General features: G+C 40.3%; 1 protein-coding gene across 4 annotated transcripts in view; it reads right to left on the reverse strand.

Moving 5' to 3' along the window:
- LOC140930455 (sorting nexin-13-like) overlaps positions 1-22500 on the reverse strand; it is a 40375-nt gene that overhangs the window by 15067 nt on the left and 2808 nt on the right. For 2 of the 4 annotated variants that reach the window (XM_073380146.1, XM_073380144.1), the window contains exons 4-27: positions 21555-21676; positions 20873-20982; positions 19335-19445; positions 17964-18052; positions 16552-16635; positions 15862-15908; positions 15513-15607; positions 15108-15226; positions 14347-14452; positions 13196-13251; positions 12400-12480; positions 11302-11388; positions 10117-10221; positions 9590-9654; positions 9336-9373; positions 9014-9046; positions 7695-7735; positions 6593-6665; positions 5983-6122; positions 5335-5439; positions 4339-4449; positions 3881-3976; positions 3730-3792; positions 3569-3636 (exon numbers count right to left, since the gene is read on the reverse strand). In XM_073380146.1, coding sequence (XP_073236247.1) covers positions 3569-3636; positions 3730-3792; positions 3881-3976; positions 4339-4449; positions 5335-5439; positions 5983-6122; positions 6593-6665; positions 7695-7735; positions 9014-9046; positions 9336-9373; positions 9590-9654; positions 10117-10221; positions 11302-11388; positions 12400-12480; positions 13196-13251; positions 14347-14452; positions 15108-15226; positions 15513-15607; positions 15862-15908; positions 16552-16635; positions 17964-18052; positions 19335-19445; positions 20873-20982; positions 21555-21676 — 2045 coding nt within the window. The remainder of the gene's footprint in view (positions 1-3568; positions 3637-3729; positions 3793-3880; positions 3977-4338; positions 4450-5334; positions 5440-5982; positions 6123-6592; positions 6666-7694; positions 7736-9013; positions 9047-9335; positions 9374-9589; positions 9655-10116; positions 10222-11301; positions 11389-12399; positions 12481-13195; positions 13252-14346; positions 14453-15107; positions 15227-15512; positions 15608-15861; positions 15909-16551; positions 16636-17963; positions 18053-19334; positions 19446-20872; positions 20983-21554; positions 21677-22500) is intronic. The other 2 variants (XM_073380147.1, XM_073380145.1) reach the window with 2 other exon arrangements.

Raw genomic sequence — 22500 nt, forward strand, 5'->3', positions numbered from 1 at the left:
ACAATGGTAAAAAAGGTGACAACGGTGACAACGGTGACAACAGTGACAACCGTGACGACCATGACAACGGTGACAACGGTGACAACAGTGACAGCGGTAACAGCGGTGACAAGGGTGACAACGGTAACAACAGTGACAACAGTGACAGCGGTGACAACGGTGACAACAGTGGCAGCGGTGAAAACGGTGACAACGGTGACAATAGTGACAACAGTAACAACGGTGACAACAGTGACAACAGTGACAATGGTGACAACGGTGACAACGGTGACAATGGTGACAGCGATGACAACAGTGACAACAGTGACAACGGTGACAACAGTGACAACAGTGACAGCATAGAAAACAGTGACAATGGTGACAACAATGACAACAGTAACAACGGTGACAACAGTGAGAACCGTGACAACAATGACAACGGTGACAACAGTGACAGCGGTGGCAACGGTGACAACGGTGACAACAGTAACAACGCTGACAACAGTGACAACAGTGACAATGGTGACAACGGTAACAACAGTGACAGCGGTGACAACGGTGACAACAGTGACAACCTTGACAACAGTGACAAGGGTGACAATGGTGACAACAGTCACAACAGTGACAATCGTGACAACCGTGACAACGGTGCAATGGTGACAACAGTGACAACAGTGACAGCGGTGACAACGGTGACAACAGTGACAACAGTGACAGCGGTGACAACGGTGACAACGGTGACAACAGTGACAACAGTAACAATGGTGACAACAGTGACAATGGTAAAAACGGTGACAACGGTGACAACGGTGACAACGGTGACAACAGTGACAACCGTGACAACCGTGACAATGGTGAAACCAGTCACAATGGTAACAACGGTGACAACGGTGTCTACGGTGACAACGGTGACAATGGTGACAACGGTGACAACAGTGACAACAGTGACAACCGTGACAATGGTGACAACAGTCACAACGGTGACAACCCTGACGACGGTGAAAACGGTGACAACGGTGACAACAGTGACAGCGGTAACAACGGTGACAACAGTGACAATGGTAACAACGGTGACAACAGTGACAACCTTGGAAACGGTGACAATGGTGAAAACAGTGACAACGGTGACAGCGGTGACAACGGTGACAACGGTGACAACAGTGACAACAGAGACAGCGGTGAAAACGGTGACAATGGTGACAACAGTGACAACAGTAACAACGGTGACAACAGTGACAATGGTGGCAACGGTGACAACAGTGACAGCGGTGACAACGGTGACAACAGTGACAAGCGTGACAACAGTGACAACGGTGACAATGGTGACAACAGTCACAACAGTGACAACCGTGACAACGGTGACAATGGTGACAACAGTGACAACAGTGACAGCGGTGAAAACGGTGACAACGGTGACAACAGTGGCAGCGGTGACAACGGTGACAACGGTGACAACAGTGACAACAGTAACAACGGTGACAACAGTGACAACAGTGTCAATGGTGACAACGGTGACAACGGTGACAACGATGACAACAGTGACAACCGTGACAACGGTGACAACCGTGACGACCGTGACAACAGTGACAACTGTGACAACAGTGAGAGCGGTGACAATGGTGACAACGGTGACAACAGTGACAGCGGTGAAAACAGTAACAATGGTGACAACAGTGACAACAGTAAGAACGGTGAGAACAGTGAGAACCGTGACAACGGTGACAACGGTGACAACGGTGACAACAGTGACAACAGTGACAGAGGTGACAACGGTGACAACAGTGACAACAGTAACAACGGTGACAACAGTGACAACGGTGACAATGATGACAATGGTAACAACTGTGACAGCGGTGACAACGGTGACAACAGTGACAACCTTGACAACAGTGACAATGGTGACAAGGATGACAACAGTGACAACAGTGACAACCGTGACAATGGTGACAACCGTGACAACGGTGACAACGGTGACAACAGTGACAACAGTGACAACGGTGACAATGGTGACAACAGTCACAACGGTGACAACCGTGACGACCGTGACAACGGTGACAATGGTGACAACAGTGACAGCGGTGACAAGGGTGACAACGGTGACAACAGTGACAACAGTGACAGCGGTGACAACGGTGACAACAGTGGCAGCGGTGACAACGGTGACAACGGTGACAATAGTGACAACAGTAACAACGGTGACAACAGTGACAACAGTGACAATGGTGACAATGGTAACAATAGTGACAGCGGTGACAACGGTGACAACGGTGATAACAGTGACAACCTTGACAACAGTGACAATGGTGACAACAATGACAACAGTGACAACAGTGACAACCGTGACAACCGTGACAACGGTGACAACCGTGACGACCGTGACAACGGTGGCAACGGTGACAACAGTGACAACAGTGACAATGGTGACAACAGTCACAACGGTGACAACCGTGACGACCGTGACAACGGTGACAACAGTGACAGCGGTGACAGCGGTGACAACGGTGACAACGGTGACAACAGTGACAACAGTGACAGCGGTGACAACAGTGGCAGCGGTGACAACGGTGACAACGGTGACAATAGTGACAACAGTAACAACGGTGACAATGGTGACAACGGTGCAAACGGTGACAATGGTGACAACGATGACAACAGTGACAACAGTGACAACCGTGACAACGGTGACAACCGTGACGACTGTGACAACGGTGACAACGGTGACAACAGTGACAACAGTGACAGCGGAGAAAACAGTGACAATGGTGACAACAGTGACAACAGTAACAACGGTTAGAACAGTGAGAAACGGGACAACGGTGACAACGGTGACAACAGTGACAAAAGTGACAGCGGTGACAACGGTGAAAACTTGGCTGACTTAACTTTCGCAAAGACTTCTGGGACTATTACTACGTAGAGAGGAAACAAAAGGCCATTTCGGCCTCAGTTCCCTTCTCGTAGAACTCAAAAACCCAAATCAAAAACATCAAAGTCGCTTTCTTACTTTTTTGTTGTTCCAGACGTCGGGAAAAAGTTATCACATACGTAGTTATTGTTATTCTGTTATTTATCAACGGAAGATTACAATAATGATGAGCAGCCTTAGTGAATAACTACGTCCTAAGATAGGAAAATGAAAATGAACACGGGATTTTAACATTGATCGATGTAAGCATGTTTTAAAGTACGAATTATTTTGAATGAATAATAAAAAGGTTACTGGAATCGGCTTTCGCATGATCTGAAGAATCACGCAGACCTCGGAGTGTGTTATCCTCCTCGGTCTGCATAATTCTTCAGGTCATACTAAGCCTCATCCCATAGTTGCTAAGTATTCAACCGTGTTAAATAACTTTATACAATTTTTAAGGGACTTTCTTTCAGTTTAACAGTGAATCTCGTGTGGAAAGGTTCGTTCATGGGATACACTAGAGATCCAATGCTTTCTTGTGGTATGTACTATTCGGGCCTTGACTTTTCTTTGTAAACTTACTCGTCTAACTGTGTGATGTTTAACAGCAAACAAGAAGAAAGCATTGCTTAACTGGTATTTAAAGCCGCCCACATAAAATACCACTGGCACATGTACCTATGCTTAAGGTCAAATATTTCATCCATCAGTAACAACAGGATTCTGAGTGGAATGTTATCATCTTCCTGAAACGTACAAACAGCAGTCTCATAAAAGACCAAGCAGGGAAGACAATCGATTTTTATTTAAAAGTAAAAAAATAACTGTGATTTATTTACCTCCAATTCAATATCTGCGTACAAATGTCTAGTGTCTTCCTTTAAGTCACGCCTCTGTCCTGGCTAACGTAAAAATTTCAACAAATCCATCGTTATATTTTTTTATGTGAAAAAATCAAAGCTCACAGAACAGACGTAGTGCTTAATGTACCTTGGTGAAGATCTTGTGTACCCCTCCCGATAAGCTGTCCGGAACGGTCTTGATCGCGTGGGACACCTGACGTATCGGTGCCACAAGAGTACCAACCTATGATAGGCAAGTCACCACAAAGTTACTACATATCAAAAAGAACCGCAGGACACCACTTGTAAGACGCCAAACTGTTACAAAAAGCATCGTTCACTTTTCAGGGAACACTCATTTCTCGTTAACCCGTATAGGCTAGGGTTTTGCATAAAACAGTAGTACAGGAATTCTAACAGGGCCCCGTACAGCGCCTGAGACAGCGGGCGAGAGGTATCGTAGTCTTAGAATCCAAAGGTACTGCATAACAGTCTTGTGCTTTGTATCCGTCCTAAAACACCACGCGGCACGCAGCGCTTAAGAGCAAAGAGAAAGAGAAAGAGAAAGAGAAGTCGAGAAAGTTGTGATAAACGGTACCAGATTACCTTTCTTGCAAACTGTCCTTTCTCCCGAGCATAGGCTCCAGGCATAAGAAAATTGTTGACTATTTCAAACATTCCCGGATGTTGGCCAAGAAGGTCTGTTGACAAAACGCTCTGTGAAAGAAAGATAAAGCTTAGAAATGTGATATATGGAGGATATTACAAGGCGGCGCGAAGATATGAATTTACAAATTTTCGAGTGGTGAAAACATTGTTTTACGAACAAGCGCATCGAGTGAGTAGAATATTGTTTTTCACCACGAGAAAATAAATTCATATCTTCAAGCCACCCTGTGATTTTCTTGTTATTATATAGACAAGAGTGTTTACCATTTTTCCGTCTCACTCATCGCTAACTGCTTTCGTCTTCACTTGTAAGGAACTCCTTGAATACTTTTAATTCATACAAAGTTTTCTTCGTACTAACATTCTCCTGCTCCTCAGGGAAAGATTTTATGGTCGCTTCTGATAATTTCACTGATCTATCGCTCGCCATTTTTCTCTTATAACATAGCTAGAATATTCGCCTAATCAAATTCAATAGCGCGAGCGTGCTTCATATTCCCATTGAGCACACCTCTTTCGTGCTGTCCAAACTTCCCGCGTGCTCAATATCTCGACATCATAAACTAATTGTTTTAAAATTAGCGTTTGGCAAACTGTGCACGAACAACAGTTTGATGACGTCAACGATATCCTCACTTCTGAGGATGAAGGGAGGATATGGAAAATACGCTACTCAAGTCCCGGATGTAGTTTTGTTTGAACTTTACGAGTGGTCTATGGTCTAGTGACTCGAGAGCGGGAGGTCGCTTGTTCGATTCTCGGGGCCAGACCAATACTCAGGGTCTTAAAAAAACTGCAAGCGGCTAGACCTTCGCGTGGCTCGGATGACCACGTAAAATGGCGGTCCCGTCTCCAGCTGGAGACATAAAAATAGTGTCCCTAATTAGTACTTTCATGCTAAATAAATTGACACTCAAATAAAGAGCATCTTACCTGTAGATACGAATCTAACGCAATTCGTCTCCTCTCAAGAAATTTCTTGTCCAAGTTGTGAAATGTTTTCTTTCCAGGAAGTAGAAGGGAGCCGATTGAACCAAACTGCAAAAATTAAGAAGCAGCAAGGTAACTAAGTAAATGAAAAAGGTACTTTTATTGAAGACGAGTCTTCCTGCGCGTTTACATGCAGTTTTATATGAAAAATGAAATTGCGCGTACCATTGTGGAGGCTGAAGACCATGGTGAAAACAATGGTCATGTTTTACTGGGATCAACCATTTTCGCGGAAGCTGGTCGGGTTGTGGTATGCCACATTTGTGTTTTAGTTAGTTGTTTGATCAACTTTTTCAACCAGTCCAGATATCGGTTGAAACGGTTTAAAACAACAGGTAGCGCCGTCAGCGGACCCAGGATCACGTATGTGAATGATCTCGTTCCCAGGATCCCTCTCTCATTCCAGAGGAAGGAAAGAAGAGAAGACTGCGAGAGGTTGCGAGAAAGTCTGAGATAAATACTTCGCAGCAGTCACCACAGACTTCCAAACAAAAACGAGTGGAAAAGTGTTCTGCCCATTAGGAACCTTGACCAATACCGGCAAACGGCATAGAAACAATGGGGAGAAACGATGACCAAATTTATAGCTACCTTTTCTTTGAGGTGCATGTGTAAATCATCAAAATCACTGTAGCGTCTGAAAACTGTCCAAGATTTTGTTCCTTCTGAGCTTGCACGGTAGACATTAATAGAGTACAGAGCATATGTCTTGCCAGTGTCTTTACAAGAACCTGCCAGGATACAACACACAACAAAACATGCCTATATAAATCAGCGATGTTTGGCAAAATAAAATAACCTCAAGATATATAAGCATGCATCCCTTGAAAGCATACATTGCATTCAAGATCATTGAAACTCAAGCCGGACGACTTTTCAATAAACTGTATACACGACTGTTTCTCATCTTACGTGCGCGATGCCTTATTCCCCTTTCGTAAACAAACGGTCGATACCATCACTGGTTCTAAAAGGTGTCAGTTAGAAAAGGTTGTTTATTGTCTCTATTTAACTTTTTTGAATTTTGTTGGGTCGTTAATGTGGTGGTAAGGGAGAGAGGTTAGCAGACAAAAAGGCCCACGTTCGATTATGGGTTTTGAATTTCTTTGGTTTAAGTAGAAACACTTTCAATAGAAGTTCAAAAATCATCATCGCTTGTTTACGAAAGGACAAACTGAAACTGCGTCTACGATGGTTATACCTGTCTCGGTAACAGTAGCGTTGAGTCTTATATCATCATTAGAGGTCCAGAGTTTAACAGACAAGGAACTATCCTGAATAACAAAAAAAAAGATAGAAGAGAAATAAAATTATTAAAAACAAACCCAAATACCACATTAACGACACTTCCTACTGGCTAACACATACCTGACCCCTCTATTACAAAAGAAAAATACAGAATTCTAGTAATTTTACCTCTATACCAAATTATTACTGGACAGTTAAACAGAATCGATCTACAGCTTTTTTTTGCTGTATTTTGCGTTTCATATTAACTTATTGTGTAAAAAGAGACCGTCCATTACTAAATCTCAGGCGTGGAATTATTTAACAGTTATTGGATGTCGCCTGAGTATGATGTGAGGAATTGTGCAAATCGAGGAGAATGTTATCCACTAAGGCCGATAACATTCATACGAAAGCCGAATTTATTGTTTTATTGTTCATTCAAAATATTTCTAAGTTCTTAACAAGCTTACTACCTCGTAGACTTTCTTCAAAACCTTGGCCTATTTCTCAGCACGGTCTCAGGATATAAACAGATGTTTTTTCTTGTAGATACTCCTCGATAACATCCGCTATGTTTTGTGTATTCTTGCATTTCTTACGTTCAGTTTTAGTCAGAAATTCAGCTATTTCGTCTTCGGATAGCCGTGAACATCATTTTTTTAGGTTCATCATTGCCCAAGCAGCCTCGTTTCCAGGCAAATATACCAGCGATCAGCCTCGTTTTCAAGCAAATATACCATCGAATCGATGGTGAATATTGCTCACGTCTTCCAGACATGATAAGCGCCTGCTGGTCCGGCCGGCAATTGGAGCCAATTAGAAAAGGCGAAATGTTTTGAATGAATCATAAATGTTCTCGCTTGCCAACATTCTACTCAAAATTCTGATGCTAACAGGCAAGTTAAGTGTGTGCAGACGCTAGTTAGTTTTTAGCAGCTCAAAGTTTGGCCAAGTAAACGACCTGGTACTCAGGTACTCGGTAGATCGTTATATGAAGATGACTAATATTCACACTCTGGTGATGTGATGATAGGTTTTAACAGAGACAAAAATATACGAAGGGGAATGCTCACCTCTGGCTGCGAAAAATCACTGTCGATACTAGCTACATCATCTGCAATTCAAACACAAAATAAATTGAGCCTCAAACCTTTTTTCAATCATCAAATTAAAGTCAAGGCTGTGCTCCCTTATTTGTATGAGCCACAGAATTCTGACCTTACTTTCAAAAACTTTTGCCCTATAAGTAATCCGCAATTTGTTTCCAAGTTAGTTGAACGAGCAGCAGGGGGGCAGCTTCAGTCTCACCTGGTTAAGAACAATCTACTGGGCCTTTAAAACTGGTGATTACGCTAACGACACTGCTGCTGTGGCCTCTATGCAACCGCTTTATCCCTTATCCATAGGTTTATTACCCGAACCAATTGGACTATTACAACAGTCTATTATAATTATGGCCTTCCTACTAATATTCACATACAAAGTAAATAAACTTCAAAGAATTGAAAATGCTGCTGCCAGACTTTTAACCAATACACCTAGTATCTGTATTGTATTGTTAACATTCAAGTGCCTCCATGGACTAGCACCTCAATATCTGGTTGATCTTATTGCTGTCGCTGCTCAGTCAAGATATAATCTTAGGTCCAGGAATGCAACTTTGTTAGTACCAGCCAACGCACGGTGCCTACCTACACTTGCTGACCGAGCCTTTCACTCGGCTGCTCCCAAACTTTGGAACAGTCTTCCAGCGGAGATCAGAAACATTCAGAGCCTTACATCTTTTAAAAGAGCTCTCAAAACGAACCTTTTTAAGATAGCTTTCAATTGACCTGATTAATTAGGTGCGATGTTTATTATCTCCTAGACATTCTTAGTTTTTTACTTTGAATTCTTGCCAATTTGCTATTCTTATCTTATTCTTACCGTATTTTCATCATCTGTAATCCGCATATGAACATATTTGGATGGTACATGCGCAATATAAGTTTTATATTTATTATTATTATTATTATTATTATTATTATTATTATTATTATCATTATTTACACGTGACCTTGTATTTGCCGTCATGTTCACAGTCTACTGTTCGCGTTTAAACCTTCTTGCGGAAAGTGATTTAAGGGAGCGTTTTATGGCGAGAAATCGTTCATAACTCACGTTTGAGCGTTTTACTTAAGTTTCTCCGGGAGCTAGTTTTTTTAAATACAATTTCCTGGATCAAATAGAAATTTTGTGAAATCTGACTCGTTTGAATTGAGACGTGTACCAAGAATGGAAAGTCCAACATGGTGTTCGCGACTTGCTGTATTACGCGAAGAATTTTCTTTGTAAAGATCTCTAAAGACATACAGATACAGAAATCAGACACTCAACCTTTCAGTGAACCTACCGTCTTCGGTAGTAGAGGCAGTTTCAAGGTCATCTGAAAAACAAATGTTCATAGTAGCATCACAGACTTGCATCTAAGAAACCTTGTGCGTCTTAAGATTGAGTGCTTGCTCGCACTTTTTATGGCCCCATTGTACGTTATTTCGCTTTATCTTAGTCAAGTGAAATCGTAATGACTTACAATCGTCATTCCTTCTAAAATATAAAGCTAACTTGCTATTATGTATATATGGCATTTCTCATGATTTTTCTGCACAAGAAAAGGACTTAAAAGGTTTTTTGGAAACTTTTTCAATAACAATATCAAAAAAAAGGAGCGATACCTGTCTTCTCCAATGGTACTTCTAAATCCAGTAGACATCTAAGAGTAAATTCAGAATAATTAAAGCAAACCATCTTATCTTCTCGAATGACTAATAAATCCTGAGTACCTATAGCGGATTATCAAACCCAGACGCGACAAATATAAAGTTAGCACACATTTCATGCATATATTCCAAATATTGTCCATGTTACCCTACTCTAGCTTCAGAAATTACAGAAAGGAGCAAACTGCTACACTGTGTTTCAAACCCACCTTATATAAGCTTGGCTTTTAAGAAAAGCTCCATAAAATGACTCTTCATGAAGAATTTCATACACCTAAACAGGAATTAACCAAAATGACTAAAAATCATTGCACATAATTACACATAACAATTGTGAGGATTGCAGATCCGGGATGGTTCGTCAAGTGTAGAGCGCACCACCATAAATGAACGTCAAAAACTCGTAAAAATACAAAAAAATCAATGTTTAACGAGTGTCTTAAAATCTGATAGAAGATGGCGGAATTTCTCTCTCTGAAACCCAAGGATTACGCCTTTGAAACAGTTTAAGAAATCGCAACGCCTCGTGTTTTAAACTTGATTAAACACTGTTCGTGTTTAAACACTACATGCACCATAGCTACTCAATTATGTGCGCCACAAGCCCGGAAGTAAGGCTATGGCATTGACTACGGTATTTAGTTCATTTTTCAAAAGTTTATGTTTGTTGAACAAGCTGTAAAACTGGCATGTTCACGGGGATGCAAAATTCGCTACTCACGGATATAACTATTACCTGTGCCTGAACATCATCAAAGCAGCTTGGCGATGGTTCTTCTTGTGCAATGCGCTTAAAAACTTTCCTTGGTGCCTCCCTTGACAGAACAACTCTGGGATTAGCCTGGATAAAATGTGAGAACGATTAAATTAAGCTTAAACTTTTTCCAACAGGCTTCATTGTTTGTGAGCAAGACCTGTCACACCTAGTTGTCCATGAAAGAACCTTAGCTAATTAGACCCCTTTTACACGGGTCCGCACAAACTTTTGAACGGACGAAAACGATCCGCTTTTCGTTTACACGGGACCCACAGAACAGTGCAAGTTTTTGAACGGCAAACAGTGCAGCACAGCAATCTGTATAAGAATTTGCACGGTTTCGTGTCAACGGGATGCAGAGGTAAAAAATTCGTGCGTCCAAAAATTCACCTGGATCCGTGTAAACAGGGTTTTGTTAAAAATAAACCGTTATAACCAAATTACGCGGCAAGGTTGGAAATAAATCTTTATTTCAACACTTTTTTCACCAGATGAGATGACTTGAAGTAGAACAAAAAGGGCGTGAATCTTCTTTATTTTCCACGAAAATTTCCGCCTCCGGCTGTTTTGCTAAACGGTTGAGTACCAGATTCGGGGGTTTTCGGCACGAATTCGATTCCCAGCCGGACCAACTTTCAGGGTCTTAAAATAAGGAGCTTAAGCAATTACGACGGCGACAGCAGCGAAGTGAATTCGGGCTGTTTCAAACTTCATCGCTCTTATTCCATCTCGTTCAATTTGTCAAACGTTCGCGATCCTAAAGGTCTGTATCTATGTTTAGGAAAAGAAAAAGAAATCAATGTTTTGCGTTCACGTCCCCTATAAAACGTGAAATTAGGAAATTTCACGTCGCAGTTGTGCAATGGCGGCAGAGAAATTTACACCTGAAAAAAGTGTGAGGCACGTACGAAGTTGCTCTTTTGCTAATCTACTCATCTAACACTTTGCTTCTTTGCAGTTCTTGTTGCCATCGCCGCCGTTGTCGTTGGTTACTCTCCCTCTATCTGAGGAAAACGTGCTGCCTCTCATTTTGTGCAATTCCTTTGCTATCAGGGTGTGATAACACTTACTCCATTTCTCTCTCTAACTGAACTTTAATGGCATGACTATGCACGGCATTAAATGAAAATAGATAGTAGACGAAAAGTACTATAGTTACGTTACCGTCTCTGAAAGGTATTGGTCAAAGATATTTTGAGCCGCCAATCGCAAAACTTCCAAATCAGCGGCAGCAGCATCGCGCTCCTCCTCCTCCTGAACACAACACAGCAGACCGTGGTTACAAACGATATCCCTGTATTTCTAACGTTCAGTTGTTGTTTTCTAACACTCCTTAATAAAGATGCGCACTAAACGACGTAATGCTTAATCCAATTTAAACAGCACTATATTCTTAGAAGGTAAAAAAGGTAAGGGCACACACGAGCAAAAGACCCAAACGGCCGGAGCTTATCCCTGTGTCCTTAGCATGAAGCATGCCGAAGAGTATTGCCACTCCCTCCTTGATAGGATGCAAGTCCAACACAGGGTTACTCGACCCCCCCCCCCCCCCCCCCCGCTTCCAGCAGTATGTCGCCTGTACCCATTTATACACCTGGGTAAAGAGGGGCAAAGTGGAGTAAAGTTCCTTGCCTAAGGAAACAACGCGACGGGCGAGGCTTGCACCCCAGACATCCAGATACAGAGTCCGACGTGTTAACCGCTCGCCCCCCCCCCCCCCCCACCCCCTCAAAATATTCTTAGAAACCATTTCGTTAATTTTTTTATTTTGGTGATTATTTCACGAGCTGAATAACTAAACGTCATTTAAAATCAACGCCATGTAATGTGAAAATTGTTCCCAAGAAAGTTAAAATTCAACTTCTTTTTCTAACAAGTGAAAAGGACACTCGCGTGAACAAACAGAAAAGAAAATCATCCATTTTCACTTTTACCCTCGCAACACCAGTTTGAATTTTGTCTTGTCATCTGTTTGCTACCATTTTGTTGAATACAAAATAACGTTGATTCATGACAATGGCTGCAACCAAAAAACATCAATTCGAAATGCCGCCACAATTTCTACAACTTAATTTTCTTTTCACTTCTTAAAAATAGTTTCCGTTAGACAAAATTTAAATTACCTCTGCAATACAGGCTACTTAGGGGGAAAAAATTGAATTTACAACTCAGTTCTAACGAGTAACGTCCGTTTGTAAAGACGGTGGAGGTTGGCTATAAAAGCAACACAACAAAATAAGCGTTAAACTGATGGCGCCTTACATTGTCAACGGTATCACCCTCCACCAGCAGTCGACGTTCCATAGCAAGGGACAGCTGTAGTTCAGCTGTTACGCGATAACTCTAACACAAAAAAGAACCAGTCAGTGAGGTCAGTTACGAGAAGTCTAGTGATGAAATATTCTTTTGAATAATCTACGAGATTTTCTCTGTAGAGGCATTTGTATGGCTTAGAGGGGGAGGGGGTGGGGTCCAAACTTGTACTCGCTGTTGAAACAGTTGATTCCACCCCAGTTTTGTCGTTCACGTTATTTTTCTAGTAAACTCCGACTACCGGTGTGGCCACCGGTGTGCCTTACTTTGTAACAACAATGTCAGTTTTAAAGCAACAATAATCTAAAAAATTTTCTGGTCTGTTGAGTGGATCCGCCTTTGCTCCCGTACCACTATGTACAGTCTATACTTACAATTACCACTAGTACAGAAGACAACTCATAGATTTCAATCATTTACCTACTCCTCAATAAGGGAATAAAATTCTATCACAGATGAAGTGTGAACTGCTGCCGCTGTAAATAGTGTTAGTTGTCAACAGTCACTCCCTAGCTGTTCGCGAATTCATTGCGGGTACCCAAGATAAACTGACGATCAATTTTAACTAGAAACAACTTTCCAATTGACAGCATAGCAAGCACTGGAAAGGGGATGGGGAAGGAAAAGACTGGGCACTCACGAGCATCCCAATCCGACCCCTCCCTCCTTTTGAATGCCAGCCATGGTGACTATCTTTCGCATATTTCATTGTGTACTCATATGAGACATTATACATCAAACATACCTCAACAGCCAGCCAGAAATAAAGATATGCTTGTCCATCAACACTATTCATAAACTCTGCAATGAAAGATCAACATAGTTTGAACATAATTATAGTCTTATCATCTGATCATGGTGCAAGAAAATTGTAATGTATCATGTATGTAAGCTCTTCGAATGGACCACTTTATGGACTGGATCCATGGACCCCTTTGTAATGGACCTGGTCTATGGACACTTTTTTAAGAAAGAGTCGAATGGAGAAATAAACATAAACATTCAACCTACAGAAATAGCGCGCGGATTTGAAGGTGTTGATCTCTGATATTTACTCCTACTGTACGTGCACAAGGTTTTCGGATACATATGCTTACAGCCAGGCCGCATGACTCTAATGATGGTAAGATCTTGGCTCAGCTTTGCGGATATTAATTTTCTTTTTGCTGCTTTCTTTTTTCCTTACACAGTTAAATTGACTTTTGTTCTGGATGATGGCCCTCTCCATTTTCCATCTTACCCGAGATTTAAACTCAGCAACAGGAAGAAATTTCCCCGTGCGTGACAGTGGATAAATACGCAAAATAAATAAAAAACCAGATACAGGGCCCAAAATAATTTTTCGAAGTCGTTTCTGACCGGTCAAAATATGGGAAATAACTACTTTAAAGATATAGGAAATTGAGCCAAACACAACTAAAAAATATCGCCTTGTATGCTCAAAAACACGTTTCCTTGAAAAATAGTGAAAAATTCAAACATTTGAAGCTGAAATTGCGTGTTGATAGCAGACGTTGATTGATGTGACATTCAGTTTTTACTTTAATAGCAAACCGCTACTCTTAAAGACCCAAAAAAGTGAAAAAGTGTTCATGTACCCGGTCCATTACAGGGGGTCCACGGATCCCGGGTCCATGTTTTGTCCTCACCCATGCTCTTCTAATTCGGAAGTCGCAGTTCGAATCACAATGACGACAAAACAATTTTTTCTTTACCTTGTGTAGTCCCCTAATACCCGTTACTAGACCTTACTAGGGCTACCAATCAGTTGGGTTTATGGGTTACTTGTAGCTTACTTTGAATTTTTAATCGGGATTTAATTCTCCATTCCATGACTTGCTTCACACTGCTACATGTATGTAGCACAACAAGATATACTTTACACATATACTGTACCTATAAAGTATGACAAAGCGGTGTTGTTATCCAGAATCACTTGCAGTGGTAACACAGGAAGAGGCTGGTTAGGAGGCAGAAGTTTTCCAAGTTCCTCAGGGTTTTCCTGTTGTTACAAACATGTAACAGAAAGGAGCATCTTATGCCCTATCATTCACTGCACAGCTTTGATTAATATATGACAATGTATGGCAGTCGGAGATTAGAATTTGGAGTTCCCAAGGTTCAATACTTGGTCCCCTCTTATTTACTCTTTATACAACACCTATTCAAGACATAATCTCTGCTCATACCCTAGACTGTATGTTCTACGCAAATGACTCTCATTTATACATAATTATTGTTCCTCTTGATCAACGCCCTGCCCTCAATACCCTTCAGAGTGTATTAGTGAAGCTAAAGTTTTGGAATGGAACACCATAGATAATAACAAATTTGATCAGGGACTACCACTAACCATGACATTTTTTGGGTGATTTTTGCAGGCACACCATTAAACATGTTCATCCTTGTCATTCGTGCAACAGACAAGAGGAAACAGTTTCAGTGCCTTAGTATAGTCTCAAGTTACTAAACTGGGCCATTATTTTTTATGCGAAGACCAAGTTTTAGCTTCTAGTAGGAAATAGAGAGACATATCCCCTTTAACATGATTTGAGCTGACTACATTTACTATGACAACTGTGAGCAGCAAAACGGAAGTGAATTGCAAGAATGCACTCTCATTAAACACAAGTAACACAGTATGGAATCATTCTTACAGAAGGTAATGATGGTAGTTCTCCATCACCAAACTTTAGAGTCCTAATTTTGGCTTCACAGATTTTCTTTACAAACAGGAGACTGCTTAACTGTTGCCTCACTGCAACATCAGCTGCACCTGATCATATAAACAGAAAAAAAGTATAAACAACTTAGTACGTGTACAATAATATCCAAATAAACAAATTAATTAGCAAGACTAACTGCCGTGAATTGAACTCTGTCCCTTCTGCATTGACAAAAGCTCCTTTCTACGTCGCTGTAAATAATAGTGTTAACAGGTTGCTGATCATATTGTTTTTGGAGGTGAAAGGAAAGGTTGGCTTGTTATCAAAAAATTATATTTAACTAATAACCAAGCAGCTATGGTAGCAAACTCGTGCCTAAATTGCCCATAATGTTACCTGAAGTTTCTGAGTCATGTGCTCTTAATTTAGCAATCTCTATCTCAACTTTGTCCTTCACACCGTCCACATCTTCCACGACACTGAGACCTTCCCTGTAAATCAAGCATCAAAAAAGATATTGGACTGTGAACTTCATGTGAGGACATGACTTGTAATCAGTGTTTTACTACAAAAATAATTTTGTACTTTACACCACTAAAGGAATACCTTCCACGCTAATAATAAAATAAATCCTTTCATTGAAAAACAAGCCTCTCAAACGTAAAGGGAATAATTATAATCATCTGGACTGATTTGCAAGGAAGCCAAAACCACAAATATCTGATTTAATTAACTCAGTAATTACCTAATTATGGTCATAAAGGCTTCCCTTGTAAATGTGGCATCTTTACACTGAAATATAACATTCATGAAGTAAGTTCTGTTGCCCCCTTTATAGAAAAGAGAAAGCAAAGAGTTACTTCACCACTGAGGAAGGGTTAAAACCTTCAGTTAGTTTATTTTGTTTTGTACAAAGTCTACAGCTATCTCTTAGAAAATGTATATTCTGAAACTTTGCCACATATTTATGATTAATCAGCACTGTTTCTATGAAAATCTTACAAATGTTGGAAGAAATGAGTACCAAGATGCGTCAAAAACAGTAGTGCAACATTTTATATCTTCAGAATCATTTTTGCCAACACATGGCTTTCTCACTATAGCATAGTAAACTGGAAAGCTACAAACATTGAAGTCTCTTTGTGATGGTAAATGTACTAAATAAAATAATGATCAACCCAATTGATAAAACATTATCATGATATTGAAGTGGAATATGATTAACCAGGGAGTGTAGCCATGAATACAACTGTTGTTGACAGTGATGGTACTTAATTATCTTCAGATCAAAATGAGTTGTATCACATCAGTTGATGGTATTAAACTCTAGTTATATTGACCTGATTGGTCGAAGTCACATTGTTATTGGGCATTTGTCAGTTAAGCCATGATATTATATAGGCAATCAAGACTCTGTATGTGATTGGTTACTCACAAGCCAAGCAATTGTCTGATTCACATAATCTGGATCACAGATCATGGACACGGTAGGAAACAACACACATATGGCTATAATTTCCTGCAATAACAAAATGCTTTCAGTGAGTTAGCAGTTCTGGGCCCAGTTCCCGAGAGGCTAATTAGCACTAACCCAGGATTAAAATTTTGTTCCACTTTTTGTATTTACCTTCCTAAGCATTGCCTAGAGTAACATTTTTCGAAGTAAAGGTACAACAGTATCAACAAACTGAAATGATCACATATATAAAGAATCCACTACTTCTGCAGAGTTAAATTACGTGACAACCTTGATCGCCAAACTTCAGAGCATGCTATACCAAATTAAGGGTATGTTCACACTATATACTGGATAGCCATTGCTCAGTACCAGCACAAAAACTATACTGGAGTAGAGCTTCTGTTCACACATAAGAATGGTGATTTTGGCATGATTTCTGTAATAGTTCAAAGCTGTGTCAATAGGTTCTGAGCCAGACTTAAGTGCAGAGTAAACAGGTATTCAGACCATAGTTGAAGTGAATGAGAGGGATCAAGGCCAGGAAGCCACTGTAGTGTGACAGAAGTTAATATTCAGGAATGAGGATTGCGACTTAGTGCATCAAACCCTCTCAGTCAACCGCTCCGGCACAATGCGCATGTGTGCAAACGACTTGCTTTAGTCCTGGGCCATTGCTGTTCATACTACATGTATATTGCATACATGCATCTTTAATTCAACATCAAAAGTCGTCTGGTATAGTATAAATTTAGCTAGCTTAAGACTGCAGAACCAGACTGGTGTCACTTTTCAGCCAGATTTAAACAGAATTCATTGGCTAAATTTCATGCACGGATCCACACCGGTTTCCACCGTTTTACAAAAATCGGTCAGAATTTTCATAAATAAATAAATTTTTCTTGAAAAAAAACTTTCCAAGTTTAAATCTGGCCAATATCCTCACTGAATGACTCACAAACCCAGGAAAGGTGACTTTAGGTCGTAAAAATCCCCAAAATTTCACGGAGGTGCATGCCCCGGATCCCCCTAGAAGCTTACGCCTTGGGGGCTCATTTAGTAAAAGGGTCAGTCAAAAAAAATTTATCCTAGCTCGGGGCTGTGCTCTAGCAGAGCCCAGTGGTCCCTGGCGCCCAACTTTTGCTCCTGGGCGACTAGAAAATCTCAGAGTTTTCATACAAATCTTATGCTGGGAACCCTAGATTTTACAGGTTTAGAACACTGGCACCCTTCAATTTTCCTTAGAGCACAGCCTTGCTAGATCCATGCCTGAAATTTGGTTCATTTGGAAGTGGTTCAGCTCCTGAATGCACCACATTAATTTAGGAAGTCATGCTCGAATAAAGACCCTGAACAGAAATTGAAAAAAGATAGATGATAGAAGCACTCACCCTGAAAAAATATCTGAATGGTTTGTTGTGAAAGTCTTCAGGCGGGAGGAGAAGGTATAATAACATTTCACTGATGTCTGATAAGTAATCTATAATGATAAAATCAAACAAATATAATGTTTTATTCACTGACTACTCAGAATCCACTGGTAAAGTGCATTGATTACATAGTGATTATCTGATATTTTTACATGGCTACAATAGAACACATGCTCTGATTGGCTGTTTTCTTGTAATGACGGGGCATTATTCTCTTTTATAATCCACTGATTAATTATTGCGTGATTTAATTGACTATTTTGGGTCACGTGGTAGCAAATCGGGTGGGTATCAGGCAATACACCCCATCCACATCAATATTTGCCCTACAATTTTTCAGCGGCAAGAAAGCATGACAAAGTTGACAAGGTAAGTCTTTTCTCAGTTTTCATTTTCTAGTTACACTAAAATTTTAAGCTAGTAGCAACTGACAGTTCTGGAGAATACACAGAAATCAATAAAATGTTGCTATGAATTGAAGATGAGCAAAATTTACTAATTTAGCTTAATATTAATGCATTCCTACAGAAACGTGAATGCAGTTTTTTATGCAGTCATAGCTGTCAGCTATGGAAAAGAATGCAAGCCATTTTCGTGTTACAGCATGGAGAAATGAGAGAAAAAGCATAACAGGCCATGAATTAAGCAATAAATTGTTCGAGCCATACCAAGTAAAGAGCAACAGTTCAAGTCATCTTTGATCATCACGTGTGACTCAAGTAAATTCCGGTGAGCTCAACCTGTTCTTACAGTTGGGTCTCATTTATAGTCCTTCTACCTTCTATTTCTATGACTTCCACAGCTTCCACCAACCACAGCAACAAAGCCAGCTTTTGCCAACAGTCCACTAATGTAAATCCTTCAATTGCTCCAGATTTTTCAAATTAAGCTTATGTGTTTCATAGTTGTAATTACTTTTCAGGCCCTCGCAGCGGCAGGTAGTGATACATGTATGGCTGGATTCTACTTACTTACACATTCGAACATTTTTTTGAGTAGCTTTTGAACAGTGCTGTTGGTAAAATATAAACTAAAAGCACTGCTTTTTCGAGTTTTGATCAACCAAGCAATGAGCTTGTTTGCATCATTTGCATGCACGCTAGCTTCTGGTTTTTCTTTCTCTCTTTCTCTGTACATGTAATTATTCCAAAGACTGAAACATTTGTGAGTCATGATGGCACCCACTCTACTACACAGCTGTCAAGTATGGACACTTGAAAGGCTAGAACTGCCGAGTTTGTTGTGAACTGAAGTAAGTAATGACTTTTTTTCAGTCACTTGTAGGTATGAAATCTAAATAAAAGTGGTACAATGTATTAAACAAAACAGCACCTTTCTCTTTTCCCTCTGACAAACAGATTTGTTCCCTGCATATATCCTTCTCCATCTCATGTTCTACTTGAAAGAAAGCTGTTTCTATATCCAGTGAGGTACTATCATCACCTAGTAAGAATTAAACATCATTATTCCATGAAGCAAACATTCTGTTATAAAATCACCAAGGTAAACCTTGAGAAGTTTTATTGTGGCACTGACAACCAAGACGATTTTAATTACCTTCTATGATTGCATGAGGTCTTAATGCATACACTTGAGGCCTTGGAAAGTCTAACAATCTTAAATGAAATAACTGTGTGTCAAGCACAGGAATCAACACAGAGGCTCCCAGATGGAGAATTTGTCAAGGTTTTGGGTAGACGAAGGTGTTGCGTAGGCCTTGAAATTTTGGCCCCATTTTACAGGGACTTCCTCTTAATACCCCATTTTACAAAAAGGCTAATTCTTATTATTAAATTTGCAACCTCGGATAATGCTTTTTTAGCATTCTGATAGGTTCACTCAATCTCATTTATCAGCTCCTATATCGTAAATTGACCTTATATGGAAAACAACAAAATTTCTCCCGGACAAATGCAAAGCAGCGGAAAAACTTAGATTTCGCAAGCTTTCTACTGACAAAACAACAGAAAAAAACAGAAAATGCCATAATGGCAGCGAAAAAAAAGCCACAAACCTTGGTTTGAAATTATTTAATAGTACTCTGAAGTTTCCTTACAAATTTAAAGAAATTATGAGCTTAATTCTTCCTTACCTCGAGCTGATTATGTAACAACAACAATTCTAAAGGGGCTGGTTGTTTTTTATGAAATTTATTAAAATTCAGTTGTAATAACCAGACATTTGGAGTTTAAAAAAATTGAAGAAAACAACTATTCCATTCGCGCTTGTTGGATATGAGATAGTTAAAGCCAACTCGGCGCTACGCGCCTCGTTGTTCATTTACTACCTCATATCTAACACAGGCTCACGGAATAATATTGGTAAATACCTATTCCAGATTATTTTTAAAGTATGTTAATGAAAAGTGGGGGGCTTATGTCTCAACGGCCGCTCTCCCCCTCCCCGTCGCACAGGAAAAAATAACGGATTCCCATTTTTGGATATTTTTGGGTATTTAAAGAATACCCAAAAAAATCCCAAATTTGGAAGAGTGAGACAAGTTCCAATCTGGGAACTTGGTTGGGAATTCCCTGGTTGGGACTTGTCTCACTTTGCCAAATTTGGGATTTTTATGGGTATTCTGTAAATACCCTAAAATATCCAAAAATGGGAATCCGTTATTTTTTCCTGTGGTCAGGTCCCTGATAAAGTTAGAAGTGAACACAGAAATAATAAGCTTCCAACCTTTGTACAGGTTTTGGCTCAATAAATTTATGTATTATGTAAGTCATACATTCCTGGGAAACTGCACAGAGAAAACATTCAATTATGATCAGATTGAACCACAGCTTTATTCACTGTGCATACAAGTGCATGCCTGTAATCGATGCCTAAAGTCCAGTTTTAACCAACTGAAAGAAGATTCCCACCTTCACTTTTCTCCACCCTCTGTTTTGCTGTACGGTAGATTTTAAGATGATTTGTTATGTCATCCACGAAGCGTGTTGTCAGAAAATTGACCCATTCAACATCTTTGGATCTGAAAACACAGAGTTTCTGCGATTACAAACTTTTTTATCCTGTTGGAATATTAATGAGTCAAACCTCCTGACTACAACAAACAGCACCAACATTGCAAAATTATTAAAGAAGCATGGATGAATTTCAAAAGCATGTATTTTTAATTTTTGACTCATATAGTGTATATATTGCAGGTAGGAAAAGAGTGATCATGGCTGTCATTAAGGGCCAGGGGCTGGGGATTTCCCTAGCCTATCATGAGCATGAACCCTGGCTAATCTTTCATATGTAGGTCACAGAAGGCAAGTAGAACCAAATGAAGCTCCTAGCTGTTGAAATTCTCACCTACTATACTAAAATCATAAAACAGGAAATGTGTAGTTCCAGAAAATATCCATATACCATCCTCACAGAAGGGATTGGAAATTCCTGGGAGGTGGGGGTATAAAAATTTAAGTAATGTATGAAGCTTGACTGGAATTTCCACAGAGGTGGGGGGTCTAAGGAAAAATCCCTTCCGTTTGGGAGGTATGCATAATTTTTGGAACCACAAAATGAAAAACTGTTTCTTTAAATGAATCTATAGTTTACCTGTTTGCAAAAGCTATGAATGCCCTCTGCAGCGTCTGTCTGAGATCGTACAAGAATCCTTCATCAGTACTTATTGTGTAATACCATTCATGAACATAGTCACGGAAGAACAACTGCAACACCTGACATGTTAAAGGAACAGGTCAGACACATTTTGTTTGAAGAGAATTAATTGTGAACAACTTCTGAGACAAGCAGTACCCTGTTGTCATAACTACCTTTGTGGTTCAATAGATTTGAAAAAATATGTGTTTAATGTATTGAAATGCAATTTAAAGGAGTTAACAACTGAGTGCCTTATTTAAGTGCGTGAGGTCAGCGGTCTTTGGCATACGCACGCCCAGTAGCTGGCTTCATCAATCATGTGATTCATTGGCGTGTTTCAGTTTTTCCTTCGTGCTAGGCTCTGTCAGCCATTTTCTTCCCCTCCCCCCTCCCCCTAGGCTTGTTAGTTTTTCTCTCCACTGATGTTTTTCAGTGTGACGGGTGCCTGTTCCTTACCTTTTGTGTGGGGGCCCATGGCTGGGTTGCGCTGTTGTGCCAGTCAAGGGGGCATTATTTCAATGTAGGGGCTGGCTGCCAATACTGGAAGCCCCTGGATACTCTGGGCATCCAACCTCCACTTTAGCAAAGCAGTTGTTAAATGGAAAAAAAAAAGACTCCAATTCTTAACACAGTCCTATAGCATACTGTTTAATACAGTCGAACCCTCCACAATGGCCACCTCTCTACAACGGCCAGTTTTTTTGGCGGACAGTCCATACATTGACTCTTGTTTAACCCTCTCTACAATGGCCACTTTCTACTGTCCCCAAGGTGGCCATTGAGGAGAGAAATAAGAAAATGCACGTATTTCTGAAAATTACCAGGAAGTCGCTTTAAGGGCTTTGTTGCACACAACCCTTGATTTATGTTAGTAACTTGTAGGCACATAAGCAAGTCAAAA

Source organism: Porites lutea, chromosome 3 (assembly GCF_958299795.1).
Source record: "Porites lutea chromosome 3, jaPorLute2.1, whole genome shotgun sequence".
In the NCBI taxonomy this organism is placed as follows: domain Eukaryota; kingdom Metazoa; phylum Cnidaria; class Anthozoa; order Scleractinia; family Poritidae; genus Porites; species Porites lutea.